At 34.6% G+C, this 22,173-nt stretch overlaps 3 protein-coding genes, 2 long non-coding RNA genes and 1 other non-coding gene across 7 annotated transcripts; 3 read left to right on the forward strand and 3 right to left on the reverse strand.

The window, feature by feature from the left end:
* Positions 1–1,112: 1,112 nt before the first annotated feature.
* Positions 1,113–3,292, forward strand: LOC105126294 (probable mannitol dehydrogenase). The gene is made up of 5 exons (XM_011027119.1): positions 1,113–1,254; positions 1,713–1,826; positions 2,008–2,521; positions 2,612–2,765; positions 2,862–3,292. Exons 1-5 carry the CDS (start codon positions 1,154–1,156, stop codon positions 3,059–3,061), a joined length of 1,083 nt encoding a protein of 360 aa, XP_011025421.1. The 5' UTR covers positions 1,113–1,153; the 3' UTR covers positions 3,062–3,292.
* A 1,493-nt stretch (positions 3,293–4,785) lies between these two features.
* Positions 4,786–15,424, reverse strand: LOC105126293 (uncharacterized). The gene is made up of 2 exons (XR_842384.1): positions 15,197–15,424; positions 4,786–4,891 (listed from the first exon to the last, which is right to left on the reverse strand). It is a non-coding gene; the product is annotated as an uncharacterized LOC105126293 (long non-coding RNA).
* Positions 10,273–15,242, reverse strand: LOC105126292 (zinc finger CCCH domain-containing protein 69-like). 2 transcript variants are annotated; one of them, XR_842383.1, is made up of 8 exons: positions 15,154–15,242; positions 14,741–14,828; positions 13,851–14,638; positions 13,443–13,512; positions 11,822–11,910; positions 11,644–11,705; positions 11,385–11,467; positions 10,273–10,654 (listed from the first exon to the last, which is right to left on the reverse strand). XR_842383.1 is itself a non-coding variant. In XM_011027118.1 (7 exons), exons 1-6 carry the CDS (start codon positions 15,162–15,164, stop codon positions 11,669–11,671), a joined length of 1,083 nt encoding a protein of 360 aa, XP_011025420.1. In that variant the 5' UTR covers positions 15,165–15,242; the 3' UTR covers positions 10,273–10,654; positions 11,644–11,668. The 2 variants fall into 2 exon arrangements, 1 of the variants encoding a protein (XP_011025420.1); XM_011027118.1 differs by lacking the exon at positions 11,385–11,467.
* Positions 15,425–17,389: 1,965 nt separating the features above from the next.
* Positions 17,390–17,462, forward strand: TRNAA-UGC (transfer RNA alanine (anticodon UGC)). The gene has a single exon. It is a non-coding gene; the product is annotated as a tRNA-Ala (tRNA).
* A 167-nt stretch (positions 17,463–17,629) lies between these two features.
* On the forward strand, positions 17,630–18,565 carry LOC105126298 (thylakoid lumenal 19 kDa protein, chloroplastic-like). The gene has a single exon (XM_011027121.1). It carries the CDS (start codon positions 17,683–17,685, stop codon positions 18,394–18,396), a length of 714 nt encoding a protein of 237 aa, XP_011025423.1. The 5' UTR covers positions 17,630–17,682; the 3' UTR covers positions 18,397–18,565.
* Positions 18,566–19,364: 799 nt separating this feature from the next.
* LOC105126297 (uncharacterized) lies at positions 19,365–20,256 on the reverse strand. Its single transcript, XR_842385.1, has 2 exons — positions 19,901–20,256; positions 19,365–19,810 (listed from the first exon to the last, which is right to left on the reverse strand). It is a non-coding gene; the product is annotated as an uncharacterized LOC105126297 (long non-coding RNA).
* Positions 20,257–22,173: the final 1,917 nt, after the last annotated feature.

The following is a 22,173-nucleotide window of genomic DNA, read 5'->3' on the forward strand; positions in this document are numbered from 1 at the left end:
TTTTTTTATAATGTTACATGACAAAATATCTAGAATATTTTATCCCATATTTCAATATTTTTTTTAATTATAAAACTAACTATCATGAAATTTGAGGGATAGAAAATTTTGATTTCTACCGTTAAACACTGGGTCCAGATTACTACAAACATTTCTGAATTTTAAATCATTACAAAACCCATCCCTCAACTAAAAACAGTTGGAATTGATCTCCTGTACCTTTGATCCGATTGAAAGTGGGCTCATTTATCATCCTTTTCTAATTAAAGGACTTTTACATATATATGATATGTTATTTTATAAATATTAACATATTTTTTTACACTTTTCAATTAAAAAACATAGTACAATGAAATATATCATTAACTCTGGTACATTTTATCCTATTTTAAAAATTAATTTTGTAAACTAGTACTTGGTCTAACGATAGAAGGGGCTTGTCTTCTTCTACTGTACCTGGGTTCGAGCCCTGGTGTGCATGCCTGTCATCCTCGTTGTGCCTTACATGTCTACTGGGTTTGCAGGGTATTCAATAAGCCATGAAAATTAATCGTGGTACGCGCAAGCTGATCCAAACACTCCACATAAAAAATTTAAAGTTAACGTGTCTTAATCAATTGTTGACACATCACCATGCCATATCACACGACAAGAGATGTGATGACACAAATGGAGGGATATCCATATTTTATTTATTTTTTAATATGGGAAATCTATTCAAATAAAATTTAAGCATCATCTGAGGAAATATAAAAGTTCATGCATTAAAAATCACATTAACTTTTCCAATATATTATTTTACTGGGAGGCACGCAGCCATTGGTTTGGAGGCCGGAGATTCACTTCTTCAATTTTTCACTAGTTAATTCACGCACGGAAATAGAGTTGAGAGTAAGCGACAGAATACTTGAGACAGTTTTAGTACTTCTCAGCCGAGTAGTCAAGGTAACTATAACTAGCTCATGGACAGATGGCTTTTCTCCCAAGGAAATTGATTAGCTCACGGATGAGCGACTAAAGGTGCTTAGCTCACCCAGTATGTCATCCCTGCCCATTATACCATTATAGGCAATGGGAGACCACCCGCCGCTATAAATAGGTGCACCATGCACACTCTCTCGGCAGTATCAGATACAGCAAAAGGAGGGGGGAAATGGCAGAAAAATCTTACGAGGAAGAACATCCTACCAAGGCTTTTGGATGGGCAGCCAGAGACCAATCCGGGGTCCTCTCTCCTTTCAAATTCTCCAGGAGGTTAATTATTCCCTCTCCTCCATCTTTTTGCTGCTTTATTTAATTATGGGATTTAATTTTTCTTTTCGTCTAGCTCGGTTTACTTAGATCCATTTTCTTCTTGTTTTTCTAAACACCAACAAGCATTCACATTCCCTCTCCTCCATCTTGTCGCTGCTTTATTTAATTATGGGATTTTATTTTTCTTTTCGTCTAGCTTGGTTTGCTTAGATCCATTTTCTGCTTGTTTTTCTAAACACCAACAAGCATTCAGCGCAGCCGCAAGATGGGCTACATCAGATATATGGCAGTCTTTTATTTTTAATATGTGAAATAAGTTTATTGAATCACATGTTTATAGCTCTATATTTTTTGTAATAGTATTGTTGGTGAATGGCCATCTGATTGATTTTCTACCTATGAATATCTCCCATTTTCACTTGCGGTTTTTGCTAAGCAAGAAACACCTCTTGCAACAGGTCTACAGGAGAGAAGGATGTGCGATTCAAGGTGCTGTTTTGTGGAATATGTCACTCAGACCTTCACATGGCCAAGAATGAGTGGGGTACTTCCATTTACCCTCTAGTTCCCGGGTATGTACACACTGTAAGAAAAATCTATGACCGTATATGTAGTTATTTCTCATTTTTTTTGCACATAAACATTATGAATGGCAATTGGCAGTCCACGGAAAATGTTTGGAGGAACTTTGACTGGAATAAATTCATCCATGCATTGCATCTGAGGCTTAATTAAATTAAATTGGCAATGCAGGCATGAGATTGTTGGGGAAGTGACAGAAGTAGGAAGCAAAGTTGAGAAGTTCAAAGTTGGAGACAAAGTGGGGGTGGGGTGCATGGTTGGATCATGCCACTCTTGCGATAGTTGCAACAACGATCTCGAGAATTATTGCCCAAAAATGATACTCACCTACAGTACCAAATACCACGATGGAACCACCACTTACGGAGGCTACTCAGACAGCATGGTCACGGATGAGCACTTCGTAGTTCGTATTCCAGACAACCTACCTCTAGATGCCGCTGCACCTCTCCTATGTGCTGGGATCACAGTTTACAGCCCCTTGAGGTTTTTTAATCTTGACAAACCGGGTATGCACGTGGGCGTGGTTGGGCTTGGTGGGCTAGGTCATGTAGCTGTAAAGTTTGCAAAGGCCATGGGGGTCAAGGTTACAGTTATTAGCACCTCTCCCAAGAAGAAACAAGAAGCCCTTGAGCGTCTTGGTGCTGACTCGTTTCTAGTTAGTCGTGACCAGGATGAGATGCAGGTATATAAACATGGTTCAGAGCACATACCTTGTATATATCTGTAAAACTAATTAAACACCAAACATAATATAATATTGTTTGTTATACAGGCTGCAATGGGCACAATGGATGGTGTAATTGACACGGTGTCGGCGATGCATCCTATCTTGCCTTTGATTAGTCTATTGAAGACTCAAGGAAAGCTGGTCTTGGTTGGTGCGCCTGAAAAGCCACTTGAGCTACCAGTGTTTCCTCTGATCATGGGTTTGTATACATGCATGCATCTCTCAGTATTTGTTCTAGACTTATTTTGGTATTGAACTGACAGCGACGAATTCTATGTTGTTGGTGGCTTGGCAGGAAGAAAAATAGTGGGTGGGAGTTGCATAGGAGGAATGAAGGAAACACAGGAGATGATTGATTTTGCTGCCAAGAACAACATCACGGCAGACATTGAGGTTATCTCGATGGATTATGTGAACACAGCTATGGAGCGGCTTTTGAAAACAGATGTCAGATACCGATTCGTTATCGACATCGGCAACACAATGAAGATTTGAATTCTCTACCTCATAAACACTGCACGAATAAAACGCATGTCATGTCGGATTCGTGAGTTTGAAAAATCTGGAGTTTTCGGTGCCTCTACAAGCCCAATTTAATCATGGTTTGAAAATTGAAGCAATGACGTGACGTGATTTAGTACCTCCATGTCTGTTAAATTTCTGTTCAAGTATTTCAGCTTTTACTTATTTTGTTTGAGCGCCTCACTTTGTTATTATTTATCAGAAGAGCATCACTTTATATGAATCATTTCCGCTAACCCAGCCCAATTTAAGATAAGAAAACTGCAATGTTTTTCTTTTCACGCGCCTGTACTTCAACGTTAGCCGTTTCAGATTTATTTTTATATGGACATGCTTTTACTCAGCACAGTGGAAAACTATTATATTTCAACAAAGAGAGCAGCCCTGTTATTAGCAGACATGACCTTATTCTTTGGACAAATTATCAGTAAGTCCTGTTTTAACAAATATAGGTCGTATTAATCTTGAACTTTCCAATCCCACGCATTAATTTATTTCCCTTCATAATAATTACTAGAATCGCCCTAAGCGTCAATTTAATCATGTTCTTTTCAATTCCACACATTGAATAAAATTAATTTATTTCCATCTTTTCTCCCTCTAAAAGATAAACACTTTCCTGCTTTAATTATTTGACGTGAGAGAGAACTACTTCTCTCTTAATATTTTATGAGTTTGGTGTTGATTTTCGCTGTACAACCACCGCTTGGATGAGTTTTGAATAAAGGACATCAAGCATGGATGAAGAAACTCTTATAATTAAGAACATTAAGATGTTGAATTGTTAAACTAATTAGGTCACTAACCTCTAGCCCATGATTCAGAATTGATAAAACAGATCATGTGTGTGGAAGCGGGACATGAAAAACGACTGCTTTCTTTCTCACTAATTTTTTATGCATTGAATTTGGAACAAAAACACTAATTTGAAGTTTTTAATCACCATGTTACCTTCCATTGCCGGCTTGACTGCAAAGATATAGCTCGTAGTCTTTAAAAAAACAGATAAATGATCATTTAAAAATTAGTTTTTCAACTTTGATCTCCTTAAAGTAATCCCATTAATTTGAAATCAATTTTTGGTGTTAACTTTCCATGTTAACACAGATTACGTTGAGTGTTTGACATGGGGACTAGTGTTAGGTTACGGTTTACCAAGATAGGGAAATAAAATCAGGACTCCAGGTGTTCGCTGACGTTGATAAAAATCAAATTATTTGTAAGCACCAGCCGTTTTATTGCCGGCCTCTGTGCTTCTCTGCCTCAACGTGTCTCTCCAGCTGTCCACGTTATCTATGCCCCACACGTTTTCTTAGTGAAAACCTACACCAACCCTCACTATATAAACACCCCTTGCCACTTCGTCCTCCTCCTCACCACCCTGGATCAAGAACACTGAACAATATTCAAGATTTGGTTTCGCTCTCAGTATATCTCTTGAAAGGGTTTGTATTCGTGTCATGACACCAGATTTTGTACAATGGCATTTGCTGCAATGAAGTTGTTTGCTGCTGCTGCTGTTGTCATGGCAATGCTAGCCACTGTTGCTGTTTCCGCCCAAGATCTTGGAGAGTTAGCGCCAGCGCCAGCTCCTGGAATGGACAAGGGAGCTGCTTCCTTTTCTCTTGGGATGTCTGGGGCTCTTATCTGCTCTTCTCTCTTCTTGTCTATGCTTTCTCTTTTGAGGCACTAGGTGGTTTTTGTTATCTGAGATTCTCTCGGTTATTTTTATGTTTACTGGGATGGGATTTATACATGTACTCTTTAATTTGAGAGTCTTTTCTTGAGGGATTTTTTTTAGTACTATTAATTATTGATGTTTATACGGTGAAATAAAGGTTTATTCATTATTATATATGGGATGTCTTGTGGTTGTATTATTGTTGAGATGAGGGGCATGTATATATCGATTTATTACAAACTTGTGTATTTTCTTCGATATTGATAAATTATTATTTGGTTTTAGCAACTCTTTTAATAATATTCATTTTAGCAAGTTATATGGGCTTTGCTTTTTTTCTTTTTCTTTTCCGAGTTTTTTTTTATGGATATATTATTTCACCAAATTAATTTTTAATTTTAAGCAGTGTTAATTTTTAAAAAAATCAGGGAATTTTGGAGCGAGATCAACTTTTGTCTGCTGGTCAATTACTAGCTAGAGTACAAAAAAAAAAGAAAAAAAGAATGGAGATTAATAAATCATATATAGTTAACAGATAAATCAATATCTAATAATCTTATTAACTACGGTTTCCTAATAAATTTAAATCTTGACATAAATATCTAATACGAGACGAGGAATTAATTTATATAGTCTGCTGCTGCTACTTTTTTTCTGCAAGGATAGGGTTCGTGGTCTCATGTTGCTCCCTCGATTGAGATTTTTTTCAGAATTATATTTCTCTGTCTTCATTGATTAGCTTTCAATTTTTATTTTGTGGTTTGATATCTCGAGATAAGTTCGTGGTCTAATGTCGCTCTCTCGATGGGGATTTTTTCCCTCCTCTTTTTATGAACAAAGACAGACACGAAAGGAGGGCATGAAAGACATGCTTACATGTTTCAACACCCAATTAATTGCTGATTAAGTGATTACATGTGTCATGGTTTTACTGGGAGATTTTGATGAAAACACCTTCGTACACATGGAAATTGACGAAACTAGTTTTAGTTAGGACAACATTTTTTTTTTATAACACGTGCAATGATAAAAGAGGAGGATTCAACGAGGAATAAAATTATATAGTTGAAGTCTATTCATGATAAAAGAGGAGGATTCAATGAGGAATAAAATTATATAGTTGAAGTCTATTTTTTAACTATCAGGAGCCACCACCCGAAGTCCATAGCAGCCCCAATATACCAGCATTTCTTTCAAATTAAAAATATTATTTAAATGTTAAATTATTATTTTTTATTTCCAATCATTCACATAATTAACAAGCAACCACCCAAAGTCTAGAATACATTGAATGCCATAACCACCACCCAAAGTCTATTTTTAAATATCAGTAGCCACCACCCAAAGTCTTTTTTTTTTATTGAATGCCATAAACCTGGTTCGACAATTATAGTGAATGGGGGATTATCTTTATAGATACAAAGAAACCCCATTTCTTTTAAAAAAAAAATTATTATCAATTTTATTATTATTATTATTGTTGCTGCTAATATTATTAATATCAATACCATTAATATTATTATTATAATTATTGTTATTATTATTATCACTATTATCACAACAACAACAACAACTATTATTACTACTCTATTATTACAACAACAACAATAACAACTACTATTACTATTTAAAAATAAATGTTAAAGTGTTGTTGACATGTATTTTAATAAGAAAAATCAATTATAAACTTAAGAGATAATATATATTGAATGAGGTTTTATTTAAAATATGTAACATATTAAATGGTTTTTTTTAAACATTAAGATAGTTATAAATTGGATTAATCTGGATTAACTTGCCAAATTCGTAATTTAAGTCATGAGATTATAAAAACTCTAAAAAAATAGATCAAAATATATAATGAAGGTCAATTTCTAATCAACTTAATGTTGAAGGGTGAGATTTTAAAAAATAATTAAATTAAAAAAACCAAAAAACTACTCAAGTCAACTTTAGTTAACTTGTAAAACTCATTATCTAAGCCATGAAATTAAAACAATACTATAAAAGTAAGTAAAAAAACTTATGAAGACTAATTTTCAACCAACTTGGTTTTAAATTATTAAATTAAAAAATTAAAAAAGACAAGAAATAACCCAAGTCAACTCAGACTAACATGTTAAACTCGTAACCTAAATCATAAAATCGAGATAACATCATCAAGGGCAAATAAAAAAACTCATGAAGTTCTATTTTCAATAGATTTAATGTTAAAAGTTGAAATTTAGAGGAACAAAATTAAATCCATAAAATCAGGATAACTCTATAAAAAAATTGAAAAAAAATTACTTAGCTAAATTTTTAAACAACTTAATATCGATAGATAAAGTTAAAAAAAAAACTAAAAAAAGAATATTTGAGTTGTTGAATGGTGAAAGTTTTTTAAAATTTATTAAATAAAAAAAACTAAAAATAAATATAGTTAACTTGAGTCAACCTACTAAACTTGTGATCTAAATCATGTGATCAAGATAATCCTATAAAAATTCAAAAAAATTATAAAGCTCCATAAAAAATGTTCAATTAAAAAAAATAAAAAAATTAAACAAAGTCAATCTGAGTCAACTTGCTCAACTTGTAAATTGCAACCCGTGGAATGAAATCATAATAACTCTATATAAAACAGATAAAAAATAAAATATAATATTTAACTAATCCAATTTTAAAGAATAAAATAAAAAAAATTAATTAGAAAAAACGGCTAAAAAAATACATGTTTTAACTAAAATAAAAATTAGAAAAAACGGCTAAAAAAATACATGATTTAACTTTAATTAACTTATTAAATCCATGACCTGAATAAATTTATAAAAAAACAAGTTGAAAAAATTATAAAGTCTCGTTTTCAATAAATATAATATTAAAAATAAAAATAGAGAGAAAAAACTAAATTCATAAAACTAATATATAATTCAATATAAAATAATATAAAAAATATAAAACAAAATTTCTAACCACAACGATAATAAAATTAAAAGTAAATCATAAAGTAATGATTGGATGATGATAAACTTAAAAACTTAAAACAGTATTATAGTGAATAAAATCATGTGAATATGGCTATAGTGATTACGAGGGTTTTCTTTAACCTTAAACGTGTTTTAACATGGGCCTACTCAAAGAAAGATTGAAATTCAAGCTGTAAAATGTGGTTCAAAATTTCAGCATTGTATTTTAGACACAGCTCACGAAATCTTAGAGGGGCTAATAACGTGACAATTCAGAAATTGCACTGGCTAAAGTCGTTGTCACAATCTGGGCCCAAAATCACCTTGTAATTGGTGTTTGATTTTAATTTGAACACGACACGAGAAAGAAACTTATGGACGATAAAATTACAAAGAAAGGGCGTAGTATTCAAAGTCCCACACTAGAAATTTCCTTACAAGTTAAGGTCCTTGGGATGGAAGCAGCTTAGCGTAACCAACCCAAACCATGTGGCTAGCACCCACAAAAGTTGATTTTACTTGCTGGACTCAAAAGTTTCTCACATGTGAACATGGCGCAGGTGTTCCAAGTTCTGTTCTGGGGTCCCGCAGGCCTCCACAAAACCTTATAAATAGCCCTCGGGTCTAAGCTCTCTCAGAGCGCACAGACAGTACTAATCAGCACACAGTAAGCAATTTAACAATACTCTGCAAACGCCAGATTTTTCTTGCACCTTATATTTTACAGTGTCTCCATGGCACAATTAGTGTGTACATTCAAGGCTATGGCCATCTTCTTTGTTGTGGCCATGTATTTTGCAACCGTTACTGCTCAAGATCTTGAGATGGAGCCAGCACCTGCACCAACAATGGACAAGGGAGCAGCCTATTCTCTGGGGATGTCCGCGGCTGTGTTCTGTTCATCCCTGTTGTTGTCTCTGCTTGCTTTCCTTAAGCATTAAGTAAATTTGGACATCGCGCTGCTCGTTTGGCTTTCTTTTTTAGGGACTTTGTATAATTACTTTGCCTGTTGTTCTTGATTTTATTATCTGTCGATGCAAAAAGAGAAAATGGTTTGCTGTTCATGATTTTATTTATTATTTTAAGAATCAAGATTTTATTATTTGTTGATCCATAAAGAGAATAAGTAAAATGTGGTTCATATAATATTGTTTTTGGTGAATTGGTTCATTTTTTGCCATTATTTGTTTGCGTTCACCTGATCTGGCTACCAGGCATACTCGCATCTCTTTTTATGAATGCATAATGCAGTAGCTTCAACCATCAGTGTGCTACTGTACATCCATCACAATTCATATGAACTAGGACAGGGAATAGATGTTCATGAACACAGTCTCTGTCTAAGTTTAAGCCCTACGAAATATCTCGTAACAAAACTTGCTCATGACTAAAGTTGGAAATGGATTAAAAGCATGGCCAATCCACATTTTTTACTCTAGAGAAATGAAAATTTTAAGTTTGAGTTTCCTATAATGCTCAGTTTTATTTGGCACAATGTTGATTTTGTTTTCAGTTTTGTCAGACCGAAGAAATTTGTAAATTATGACAAATTGTTAGCTAGGAAAATAGAATGTATATATGATCAATTGCTATAATGTATGATGATAGAAGCTGAAGTTCATTTTTGACAATGCTGTTATAAATTGCGGAAGTTGTCATCTATGGATCAAGATTAATATTTACGAGTCACACTTTACACACGATAATTAATTTATTGTATGCCTGCTTTGGGGGATTTTAGTGGCAATCATCTATTAATTTTGGTAAGGAAAAGATTTATTTAAATTTTTTTAAGAAAAAAAGAAAAGGAAGGAAAGGAACAACAGTACAGCACCCCTCAAAATGTTGGACTTAAAAATACAAGACAACCTTGGTTGACAACAAAAGCTGCATATTTCCGAGGGAGCCAGCCATCGATTTCGTCATGGGATTTCCATTAGGAAATGTTCAAGAGTGGGATTCAGGGATGGTAAATGACCACTTTGTTGTATAGCCGAAGCCCACCGTGTCTTCCGATGAAACAAGCCCAACAAACAAAATATACATAAAACTCGGTGGAAATGCTAACCAGTGCAGACGACCTTTTCTTTGTTTTTGTTTTTACCAGTGCACATGACTCGTGCATATGAACAATATCATGAGCATTTACACCAACAGAGATAGGATAATCTGGCTTACAACCAGCCGTGATGGTTTGTGCTTGATTCAATCCATAGCCAACAGTTCAAGGCTGGTGAGAGGGAGAGCACCCACAAATAAAGAGAAGAAAAGGAAAGGAAGATATCTGGCTTCCAAGGAAATCTAGCATCAACAACTATTCCTTTTCCTATAAGAAAAGAATACTCACATTCTCATCCTAGAAACTACGAGTCTGCAACCTACTTTTGCATTAGATTCCACGCATAAATTTCAGCAATTCGTGCAAACAAATCGCTCTCTGCAGCAAATAACCCAACACAGAGTAGGGCCTTGAACAAGAAATTGCATAAGACATGGAGGGAGGGAGAGAACCCAACGAAGTTGCAATCGTCACCACAACATGACAGTACAGTGAATTGATACAAATGAGCTCCATTGTATTAAATCTCATGTATACCTCAAAAGTTCAAAACTTTTATACAGAGGCCACTCCAGCATGATGCAACACCACATCATGACATTGTCATCAAAAAATCAAATTATTACAAACCATTAGGGCAAAACCCAGTAGTTTTCACTTTCCTTTGCGGTGTGAGGGAAGCAAATTCTAATCGCAAACATCCATTACTCAAATCCTTTTCCTTGACAAGTACATATTTTATCACCTCTTGGTATATTTTTTCACGCCTAGGCATGTTCTTCATGATATTATTTCAAAATAACTCAAGAGGCAGCTTATTATAACACACCTGCACGCCTTTCAGCTTTCCAAAATCAAGTCTCCTCCAGAAAGCCATCCTACATTTGGCAGTAAATTTTATATTGAGGATTTTCAGAAACATAAGATAACATGGCCTGGTAGCGAGAAACTAGATAAAAGGGGTATATAGCAATATGGCCTAAAACAATACCATCTAATAAAAGTTTATCTTAAAGAGTAACTTAAAGCACCTACTTATTATTCAACACATGGAAAATCCAAGTAATTCTGTGAACTTTAAGCTTATATTAAAAAGGCAAATAGTTTTCTCCAGACAGAATTTTATGCACGCCACCTGCAACCCCACAGGATCATTTAAGTACATAGAAGAGAACAGACCAGAACAGAACCCACAATGTGAAAGCAAGTACTGAAAAGTATAAAAGGAAACTTCACAAGGTTAATGAAACCCTATGAACATATGACAATTATGTAGTATGAACCCTTGATTGATTGACATAAAGTATAACTATGCCATAAATCTTCATAAAATACCATCAGGTCTTCACAATGGAAATTCAAAGGAAGAAATGATGAATAACATAGAAGCTGATGGTTAGCAACGAGAATATATCACAGAACATGTTGAGTTGTTAGAACAGGAAAGATTTGGAGAGCATAAGATTCCAGGCAATTTCACCAGAAATTTATAAATTAAGTCAAGGTTACCTTAAAAAACACAGAATTGCATTTTCAAAAACCAAAGAACAACAAGTTCATCATACAGGAAAAACTGATGGGTATAATAATATTCGCAGGGCAATTTACCTTGCAAACAACTGGGTTTGGCACCAGAGATCGAAGACCTTCCACAATAAAGTTGAATAAATCTCTTGACATTGATAGATATCCTGAATATTTTGGGAAAGTTAAAGTGCACAGTTACTTTGACTATTAAGAGACCAATGCAAGCATGCATGTCTGTGCACATACACAAGCCCATGCACGTGACAGCGTGCTTGGGCATGAACAGTTCAGAAATCAGTGATCCCTGAAAAAGCAGAAATACTAAGAACTTGAAACTTACATTTAAATATTTGAACGCCACCAGTTCACCTTATTTGCAAGCTACCAAGGAAATCAGACAGCCTGAGGCAACAATAAATTAATTGAAAGAAGAGATTAAACACATCAATAATAGACAAAAGACAAAAGTTTTGTCAGCTAGTTATGTGAAACATTAAGTTAGCAGGAACAAAGCAAACCTGATATTTTTAGCTATCACACCCTGTCCATCTTCAGCTCCAAGATGACGTAAGACCACTTCCTCCAAGCGGCCATCTCGATACGCATGCTGCAAATTGAGAATAGCAATGATCAAAACTTTATGAGACAAGGTTGAGAAGTCAATAGAATGGCATGCAGAAAAAAAGTAACACAAGAGATTGAGAAATTGTCCCTATTAGCAAAATGCATTCATGATATCTCATCACATGTTGCTTCTTATGTTCACATACTGTGCTATCTTCTATGGCCCATCCATGCAACAACACAACTTCATGTTCCTACCTTTCTTTGTTTTTTCTATTTTGGCTAATTACATCCTATCAAGTCCAAAGCAACTTTTCACCAGTTTGCTACCCTTCTACAACAAAAGAAAATATAAACAAAACTTAAATTGTTTTCCAAAGTATTTGAGAGTAACTAGTCAGCAAGACTTTAAGAGCAACAAAAGTACTTTCTAAAAACACAATCTTTATGAAATTCACATGCATCAACAACAGAGTCTTTGCTTTCTTGCTACTAATACATAACAATAGCGAGTACTTAACCTTGTCTATTTACAATAGCACATTAACCATATATAGAGACATTTCTGAGCTGGTTAACTTCCAAGTAGAATTGCAAACATACAGAGAGAGAAACAAAACATGTGCAGAAAAAACGACATTTCAGTTATGATAATTAGCGTGTTACAAAAGAAAAACAGTTACAAAACTACGAGTTTCGTATTTTCTGATGTGATTAAAACAATAAGCTGCTAGAAACCCAATAGGATGGTAACTCAAACACTCTGGCAGAAAGTAAGTGCTTCCAGTATGCTAAATCGAAATATAGACTCGAAATAGATAATTGTCCTGATCACTGAAAGAGTAGCCTGATCTAAAATCTAGATGCAGTGCTAAAAAAGCCATTTCCCTAGGCATTTAATCTTCATCACTTAAATCCTCAGGATAAGAAATGTTTAATTAATCATAATCATTTAAGTCCTCGAAACACATAAGATAATGCATCCATATCCAAAACATAGGATGCACATCAGCATGGTCTCCAACAAGGGGGTCTGCCATATATACACGTGCATGAGGCCATTACAGTGCATGTGAACGAAATACATCATCATATCCATTAAGAGTTAAAAAGCTAACTACATCAATGACACCACTTTATGCATACAAAAGAGAGAGAAAAGAGAACTTTAGGGCTTGAAATCTAATTCTAATTTCTATAGACACCCAATATCACACTTTCCTGCTGAATTAGTAAGGCTGCCACTGAGGTAAATATATGGCTCCCACTAAATACATGAAAAGCAACATTCAAGACACATACACACAAAAAACAAAACAAAAAAAAAAAAAAAGAGGAAAGCAAAAGGAGTGTTGAGCAGATCTGACGTTACTGTCTAACAGCACATGCCAAAAGTCCAACATAAGTAGGGAAAAGGGTAAAAAAAATGGGGGCAAACACAGCTACAGATGATAGATCGTTTTTGGTTGGCTAGCATTTAATGAGCAAAAATAGAGTTGAAAAAACAAAATTGTCCAAACTACAGCGAGAATCCCCCCATAACATTCCAATGAACAGACCAAGAAGGCACTTTACCTTGTAAAAGCAGCTGGTTCCAAATGGGCAGTTCCCATTCCCAAAGTCAAAGTGTTTGCAATCTATTGACCTACAAAAGTCAAAGTAAATATATGATTATTCGACAACTTCAAAAATCTTGAGTTCATTGGTTATCTACCTGGTTTTTAATCACAAGTATCATTTACAAGATGGAACTTTACAACCTACATTATCACAAAATAACATACCAATCTCCTAGGAGGATATGCAAGATGATTCTTTTTTTCATTTTTCACCATATGAAGAAAAATGACTGTTATATGTTGAAACATTTCAAACATTTTGTACATAAATTTTGCAAATTCTTCAAAACTGATCAAGAATATATTGATGATCCAGTAATTAGGTAGCAGATATGGAAGCAGAATACATTTGATAAACGATTACCTGAGCTTTTCCTTGTAGGTATCCACTATTTCCTGTTTTTCCTCTTTAGTGGAATACCAAATGACACTTGGGATAACAAAGTATGAAAGCTTGCGACATATTGGGCAAGCCCTCAATGAAGAATTAACATCCATTCCAGAGGTTGGGGAACTGCCACGCCAATTCCTGATACACGATATGCAGAATGGATGATTGCATTCTGATAGCAGCCCAAACTTCCGCTCAGCTGCTGTGGGCTTTGAAAGTACACGATCCAAGCATACACTGCACTCTATTTCTTGACTATATTTTAATAAGTCAAGGTTCTTTTGCTTCTTCTCACATGCTTTCAAATGCTCATTTCTTTCATCAGGTCTGAAAGGATGCAAACAATGCTTCCCACAATAGGCACATAGGTCACCATGAATATGAGGACATTTATCTCCACGAGGACAGCTACCAGCAGCAGCAAATGAACAGAGAGATCGATCAGCTGGTTTAACATTCCTAGGCTGTATGACCTCACCACCACCATCTTCTAAGAAGTCATGTTGCACAGACTCCAAATCCCATGCTGGCGTCGTGGGAGCAATAAAGGGTCTACTTGAAGCCGAAAGCTCTGGAGGAACCGCCAGTACTGTCCTCACCCCACTTGATCCAGTTCTTGCAGGAAAGGCCAGGGAAACAGAAGATGAAGCCAGAACTGTCAAAGAAGATGATGCTGTAGATTCAGGCCTAGAAGGTTTAACATGATCATATCGGCATCGACTGCCATACACACAGATACCTTTTTGATAAAATGTACACATCTGCATTAACAAACAATTAAAAGGCAATAATTAAAATAACCACGTATAAACAACCAAACAGGAAAAAAAAATTTAAAACCATGGCTAAAACATAGTATTTACATTATTTGGAGGATCTTTCCAGTCATGTGAAAATTCACAATGTTCCCCTTTCAAACACGCCCCATGAGCAAAGAACTTGCATAGTAACCTGAAAAAAAAAAAAAACACAAAATCATGATCAATAAAAGTTCCATCCTCCACCTTATTACATGCCCTTATCATCATTCAACTGACTAGGTGCATGAATATCAACCATATCAAAACAAAAATTCAAGCTTGAGAGGCAGAACCTATCCATTAATTCAATAATAAATTAACAACTATTTTAATCATTTCCCTACAATTCAATCAAAATTGGCACATCATAGTTGGGAAAAAAAATACATTGATCATGAATTAATAATCAGCAATCAAACATATAAGACCATGAGCAGAATAAAAGAAACTATCAAAAAGTTTAGAAGATTAATTACCTTTTAGACATAAAGAATGATGTTAATTAATTCGAAAGAAAACGAAAGCGGAAGGTGGACGAATAACTGAAACCCTAATCTGGAGCTTGTATTAACCAAAATGACTATTGTTATTATAATATTATGAATAACAGTGGAAAATGAGAAGAAAAGGAAAATAAGGGGAGAGGAAAGGAAAGGAAGCGAAATAGAAGGGTGTCAATCACGTGAGGGAGTTTGCCAAATTTTAAGAGGAAAGGTGCCTGTCTCTCGTCCACCTATCTTCCGCTCTGTCGCCTACTACTTGCTAGGTAGAGGACCAAATATTCTTTAAAACAAAATTGATAATTGGCGAGTTTCGAGGGGCAGAAATTAAATTTTAACAAGTATAGGGGTATTTTTATGATTTTCTTAGCTCTTCAGACAAGCTTATGGCATGATTATTGGGATAGTATCACGGCTAATTTTTTGCTATATAAATAAATATGTGCGGTAGTCTAATACCTCATTAGACTCAATTTTTTTTCATCAATTTTACTTATATTTGCCTAATAAATAAACAAACAGAATAAACAAGTAGAATAAGATAATCAAAGTACATAACAAGTTTTTCAAAAACTTTTTTCCAACTTTTATTGATCTCGTAAACAAATGGAACTATACACAAATTCGAATGTGTATTATGCACAAAGATTACATGTTATACCAAGCTATCTCTAACTTGTACTTTACATGTTTTTGCATGTCCCTACATGCTGAACATGCTCCACACATGCTGCTACATGCCTATACATACCTCTCTCACAATCAAGAGCTGTAATAAGTATTTATAAACAAACATTTACAAGGCACAACTCTCATTCCTACTTTTAAGAAAGTAGTGGGACACTATTTCACCTATGAACATAATGACCCCATGATCTACCAAGTAGGGGGTAATTTTTTCCATGATCTCCCATGATCTTAGTGGGTTGAGAGCAACCCCTAGTTAGCCCCCATGTTTTCAGCCCCCATGATTCTATGATCTTGGAAATTCATAACTGCCATTAACCCACATTTTTCATGCCCACCTGACAGCCCCAACTATCAATCCTTGTTGCGTTTGTTGTTGATCTGTTGCATGACTTACATAAGCTGTTGCGTGCTGCCGAATTTGCATCCGCATGCAGGCTGCCAATTCTACATTGCCGAATCGCATCTGCATGCAGATTGCCACTGTCCACGCCGTCAAATTCCACAACAACCCCAGTTCTCGTCAACCTATCCCCTTAACAGGTTTTCCTGTTGGCTTGTATGGTCCATCGTCCAATCCATGTCCGTCAATAATCTACACTACCAATTTTCCTTTAACAAACCTACAGCTGTACAAATTTGCGCTGCCAATTTTTTTTACTGTTGGTATAGCTATCAACACCCCCGAATACTATTTTGAACAGCCTGTCGAAGTGTGCATCTCGTTCACATTTGACACAGTTACAGGTAGCTTTTTTATGTTTTTTTTTCCTAAAATAATGTCATTTTAAAATAAATTTAAGTATGAATTTAGGATAAGCTTAGAATTTATTTCCTTTTTTATTTTTATTTTGCAATAACTTAATTAATAACATGTCTCTATTATCAAAAGATTATTTGGAGCTTGATAATTGTTTTGGTTGCAAACTCCTTAATATGTTAATGTTCTTTAAGGTAGATAAATTTCACCTGTCTTCGATTCAATAACTTGAACTTAGGACTATAACGTAAAAATTATAGTGTCATAAACTTGAGTGCGGCGGCTTTAATTATGAATCACTTTAAGCTTTTCTTATTTTTATGAGCTTATCTTTAATTTTAAGGATCTTGTTTACATTGTAACGGTCGAGAGAAATTCACAGAGATACGTTTTATTTTTTCCTCAAGGGATGTTCACATTCAATTTAGAGAAAAAAAAGTTATAAATTCTTTATTTAATACCAATTTTGTAAGAAGAATCTATGTACGAGAAACATAAACATAACAACTTGTCACGTAGAGAACTGAAGGCAGGATTGAGGTTCCATTACCATGCATCGAATTGAATTACGTTCGAGACATAACAGAGCATGAACTATAATTGATGTAACTTAAATCACGAAACGAGAAATACAGTTGTTCAATTCAGTCAACCTTTTTTGTGAAATAAACACGCCCGATCAATATCCGTGGAAATAGCTAAATTGAACTAAAAAGAAGGAATGTTTATTTAATTATGTATACGTTAAAGACCGTCGACATGGTGGGGGATGTAGCTCAAATGGTAGAGCGCTCGCTTTGCATGCGAGAGGTACAGGGTTCGATCCCCTGCATCTCCACTTGTGTCCATATTTTTCAATTTTTTATTGCTAATAAAATGGATAAAACTTAAATGGGTTCCATCCAAAAACATCCAAGCAAAACTAACATGACCTGGCAGGTGTCCATTGGTCCAACACCTTATGAACCTTCTCTCTCCTCATACCTTGATTGGATAAGAAAAATGCTGAATTCAAGATAAAACACAAGAAAGCACCTTACCCGCTATTAGCCAATCCCATGGCTACCATTCTCTCTTCATCAGCCTGCCTCTCCTCCACCTCCACCACCCCAAAACCACCACAAACCCCATCGCTGTCCAAAACCCACCTGCCCATTTCCCCGCCCAACAAGCCACACCTTACAACACTAGCTGCCACCATTGCAGCCACCACCATATTAACTGCAACCACCCCTTCCCTGGCAGACCCTTCACAAACATTCCACATCTACTACGGCACCGCAGCCAGTGCCGCCAATTACGGCGGATATGGTGGCAACTCGGACAAGAAAGCTTCTGCTGAGTACGTCTATGATGTCCCTGATGGATGGAAAGAACGTTTAGTCTCCAAAGTTGAAAAAGGTACTAATGGAACTGATAGCGAGTTCTACAATCCAAAGAAGAGAACCGAAAAGGAGTACTTGACATATCTTTCTGGTTTCCGGCAGCTAGCTCCAAAAGATTCTGTGTTAAACAACCTGGCCTTGTCTGATGTGGACTTGCAAGACTTGATATCTGGTGCAGATAGTGTGGTGAGTGAAGAGGAGAAAGATGGGAATGGACAACTGTATTATGTTTATGAGATTGATGGGGTGGGGAAGCATAGCTTGATCAAGGTTACTTGTGCTAACAATAAGCTATATGCTCATTTTGTCAATGCACCAACACCTGAATGGAATAAGGATCAAGAGACTTTGAGGCATCTTCACCAGTCATTTAAGACTGTTGTCTAATATTAGAGGGGGGGTGAAAGGTTTGGTTTAATACAAGCTGAAGCTTAATTGCTTGTTTTGAGTATGTTTGATCTTAGAATTTCATGTAAAGTAAAGACTTATTGTTTTAATAAAACCTTTTGTTGTATCTTATTTATGTATCTTTATTAGTGGATTATAAATTTATGTCTGGAATTGTGCCCTTTGGAACTCAGCACCAACAAGAAATGGAAATCAAGCTTGTGAAAAATGTTCTGACTTGTGGCAATGTAATGATATATGTTATTTGCAATATTTATACAGCAGGGAATTTTATATGAACAGCTGCCCATTGAGATCATGACAGTGAACATTTTGGTAATCAGAACGAGAATTAGCTGTTGGATTGAAAACATGAAAGATAAACCTGGCCATCTCAAGTGATCGTTAAAAGGTTCATTTGCATGATGTTCTGTTTCATAGTGTTGGCCCTAACAATACCATAGTTTAGGAATTCACCATGGATATATAGCTCTTCATCAATTGCTTCTAGTATTCAGATTAAGCCGTGTGAATGAAGGATAGAGACACATTACTCTGCAACATCAGCTTTTGTGCTGGACAGGCATGCATAATTGCATGAATTCTCCGTTCTCTACTGGCCTTTGCATGACCTCTGGTTTCTGCTGCAATTCTCTATCAAAATGCATTCCGACAATGGTAAAGCATCATTAACTCAGGTAGCAGGACACATATTTACAGATTGTCAGTGAATTTTGTGTCTTTGATCACCGGGTAGCCTGAAAGCTTAAATTGTGGATATCCTGAAATAGAAGACTTTGAATTCCAGCTTAAATGTAAAGCATATTCATCCTCAGATAATATTATATCAGTTCCGAATACACCTTGCAAGCAATCGTTGCTGCTGAACACAACAAAAAGGAAAAATCAATCAAATTGCTCTATTTGTCCACAAGGAAAAGAAAATGTTCAGCCACATGACTTTTGAATGAAAAAACAAGACAGGGAGCTTAATATCCAAGAAAATGATATCTGTTAATCATGGTGTAGATAAATAGAAAAACACAGGAAATACTTTAATGTCCAAGCCTAATTTGTCTAAACATCAGACATTACCCAAGCAAACTTTATCGATGCTTGCATTTCCACCTCATCCTAAATTGTATCCTTGATTTCTGAATTTAGCTAACAGCACAATTTTTGGGTTAATACAGAGTGAAGCCATCGTCATATGAAACATGACATCCCCGTCTACAAGGTGGAGCATTTTCATCATACTCAGCACAGCAACTCCATCTTTTCTTCCAATTGACACTTCCAGTATTTGGTCTATTATTCTTGTCATTCCATTTATACACTATCACTACAGAGCGGTCACTCCACTCTCCGTCAATACCCTGGTGTGGTGGAGCCAAAGCGTATAACCCCTTCTCCCCTACACAAAACATTGTAAACATAAAACTCCCATTAAAAAAAAGAGAGAGTGAGAGACTGGGATTTCATTTAGGTGAGGTGGGGCACATACCCGTGGTGTGGCCATGGAAAGATCAGGCAGTTGGGGAGTTATCTTTGTCAAGATAAAGAGTATTGCATCTCAAGCAACTTTTCATGGCTTGGATTCGATTGATATTTAGTCTTGTTTCATCAATTTTTGAAGATGACCTGATTTTTAACGCATTTGATGGCTTGTAGTGAAGGGTCTGGGGGAGAGAGCATGCCATAGCCATGTTGCGGGTGAATTCACCACAGAGACAGAGGTCATTGATGGGGCTCGTAGCTAGAGCCTTTATAATAAAGCCCAATTACACCAATAGCTTCGATAATTGTCCAGAATATAATAGTAGCCCATGAATTTTGATCTGGAAACATGGGCCCATGTCATCTTTTCTCCTTCTATTTCTTAGTTCTTTCCATCATCAAGTCCCTGTTTCAAGTTTGTCGAGTAACAACGACAAGGGAACCATTTTGCTAATCAAAATTACAGGAAAAGTACTTGCATTGTAACATTGGTTCTACAACTAGTTTCTTAATCTCAGAGGACTTGTACGATCGGTCTAAATATTAGCTCGAGTAGCTAGCTTGTCAAAGATAATTTCTTCAAGCTAGAGAGACTGTTGTTGGACACCAACACTGTATGTAGTTTTTTTAATACTCTTGACGATTGATCCTTATGCTCTTAGTTAGAGTTTTTAACAGGAAGAGAAAGATGAGATAAATCCATATTGAGTTATTTGAACCACGATAGTAAGTCTACAAAACGCGAACAGCAAGAACGAAGAGAGTAGCCCAGAAGAAAAGCGGCATATCCATCATTTGTGTAGCTGTCCATACAATACTTTCCAAGTTCTCCATGACCTGCTTGGTCATGAATTTATATGTAATAACTAAACTCTATATGATAAATATAAAGATTAATATAGTATTAAGTTAATGTATCATACTGTTCGGAATGAATAAAGATAAATACATCACTTGAAATTTAAAAAAGATAAAGAGTCACGTCCGTGACTATTTAATGGATCGAGTCACTTAAACAACAATAATGGGCTCTTGCTTTCTCTCTCCTAAAGTATTGTTATAGTAATTTCATCACTCATTTCAAATATCAGGAGGAGGGGTATTTGTGTTAAATCTCTGAACTATTAGTTAATATTTTTGTAGATATTTTTCATTTCACTCTTATGATATTTTTAATTTTTAAAATTTAATTTTTATTTTTTAATTAATATTTATTTTATCTAAATTATTTTTATTAAATTGCATCCCCCTTGAATGCTTGTTAATTGAATATCAATATAAAAATTTAATAACATGCGACTTTTAGATATTAGATCATGTTTAAAAGATTTTTTCAAGTTTGTCTTATGTTTTTTTTTAATTAATATTTTTTTAATTTTTTATGTTTTTTTTTAAATTGATATTTTTTTAATTTTAATTTTTTTATTTAATTTTTTTTAATTTTTTTCAACTTTTTTTTCGGTTTGATTTTATTGGATCAGCTCTTAATAATTTTTTCCTGCTTCATTCCCTATCATTTTTTAAATTTATAAATAATATATTGTATTTCAGATGATTTTTAATTTTATCTTTTGTGATTTTTTTAATCTTTTAAATTTAATACTAATTCTCTTAATTATAATTTTTCTTGTTGAGGATGTATTTTTTTATCTCATCCTCGTTAAGTTTTTTTTTATCAAATGATAGCTTCGTTCTTTTTTTTTTTGTTATTTTTTTATTTTACAAGTTTTTTTATTAATAGTTTTCTAATAACTTCACCCTTATTATATCATTTTTAACTTTTTATTTGAACTCGGTTTCATAATTTAATAAGTTGCAAGGTTTTTTAAATTAGACCAAATGTAAAACATTTCGATAAGTTTCATTTATTTTTTAAGCTAATATTTTTTTTTTTGAGTTTGACTTTTTATTTTATTTTTCTTCGGTTGGATTAACATTGAATTGTTTTATAATCCAAATAAATTTAGATATAATTTTTTTATTAATAGTTTATTTATTGTTGTTGTTATTTGTTTTATATTATTTAAATTATCATTTAAACTAATAACTTGAGATTTAAAATTTTCAAATATATTATTATTTACATACGAGAAATTTAAGGAGCTTCAGCTAGAAAAGTCCTTAGGTTTTCCATTGATTTCAATCATTAGCATGCTATTTAGCTGGCTAAAGGCTAATTTTCTTTGTGATCGTCTATTTTTTTTATCCATGTAAAACATAGCTAGTACTATCAATTGTTTAATAAATTTAAGAGTTTCATGATTTACATGAATTAAATAA

Source organism: Populus euphratica, unplaced genomic scaffold (genome assembly GCF_000495115.2).
Source record: "Populus euphratica unplaced genomic scaffold, PopEup_1.0 scaffold78.1, whole genome shotgun sequence".
NCBI lineage: Eukaryota > Viridiplantae > Streptophyta > Magnoliopsida > Malpighiales > Salicaceae > Populus > Populus euphratica.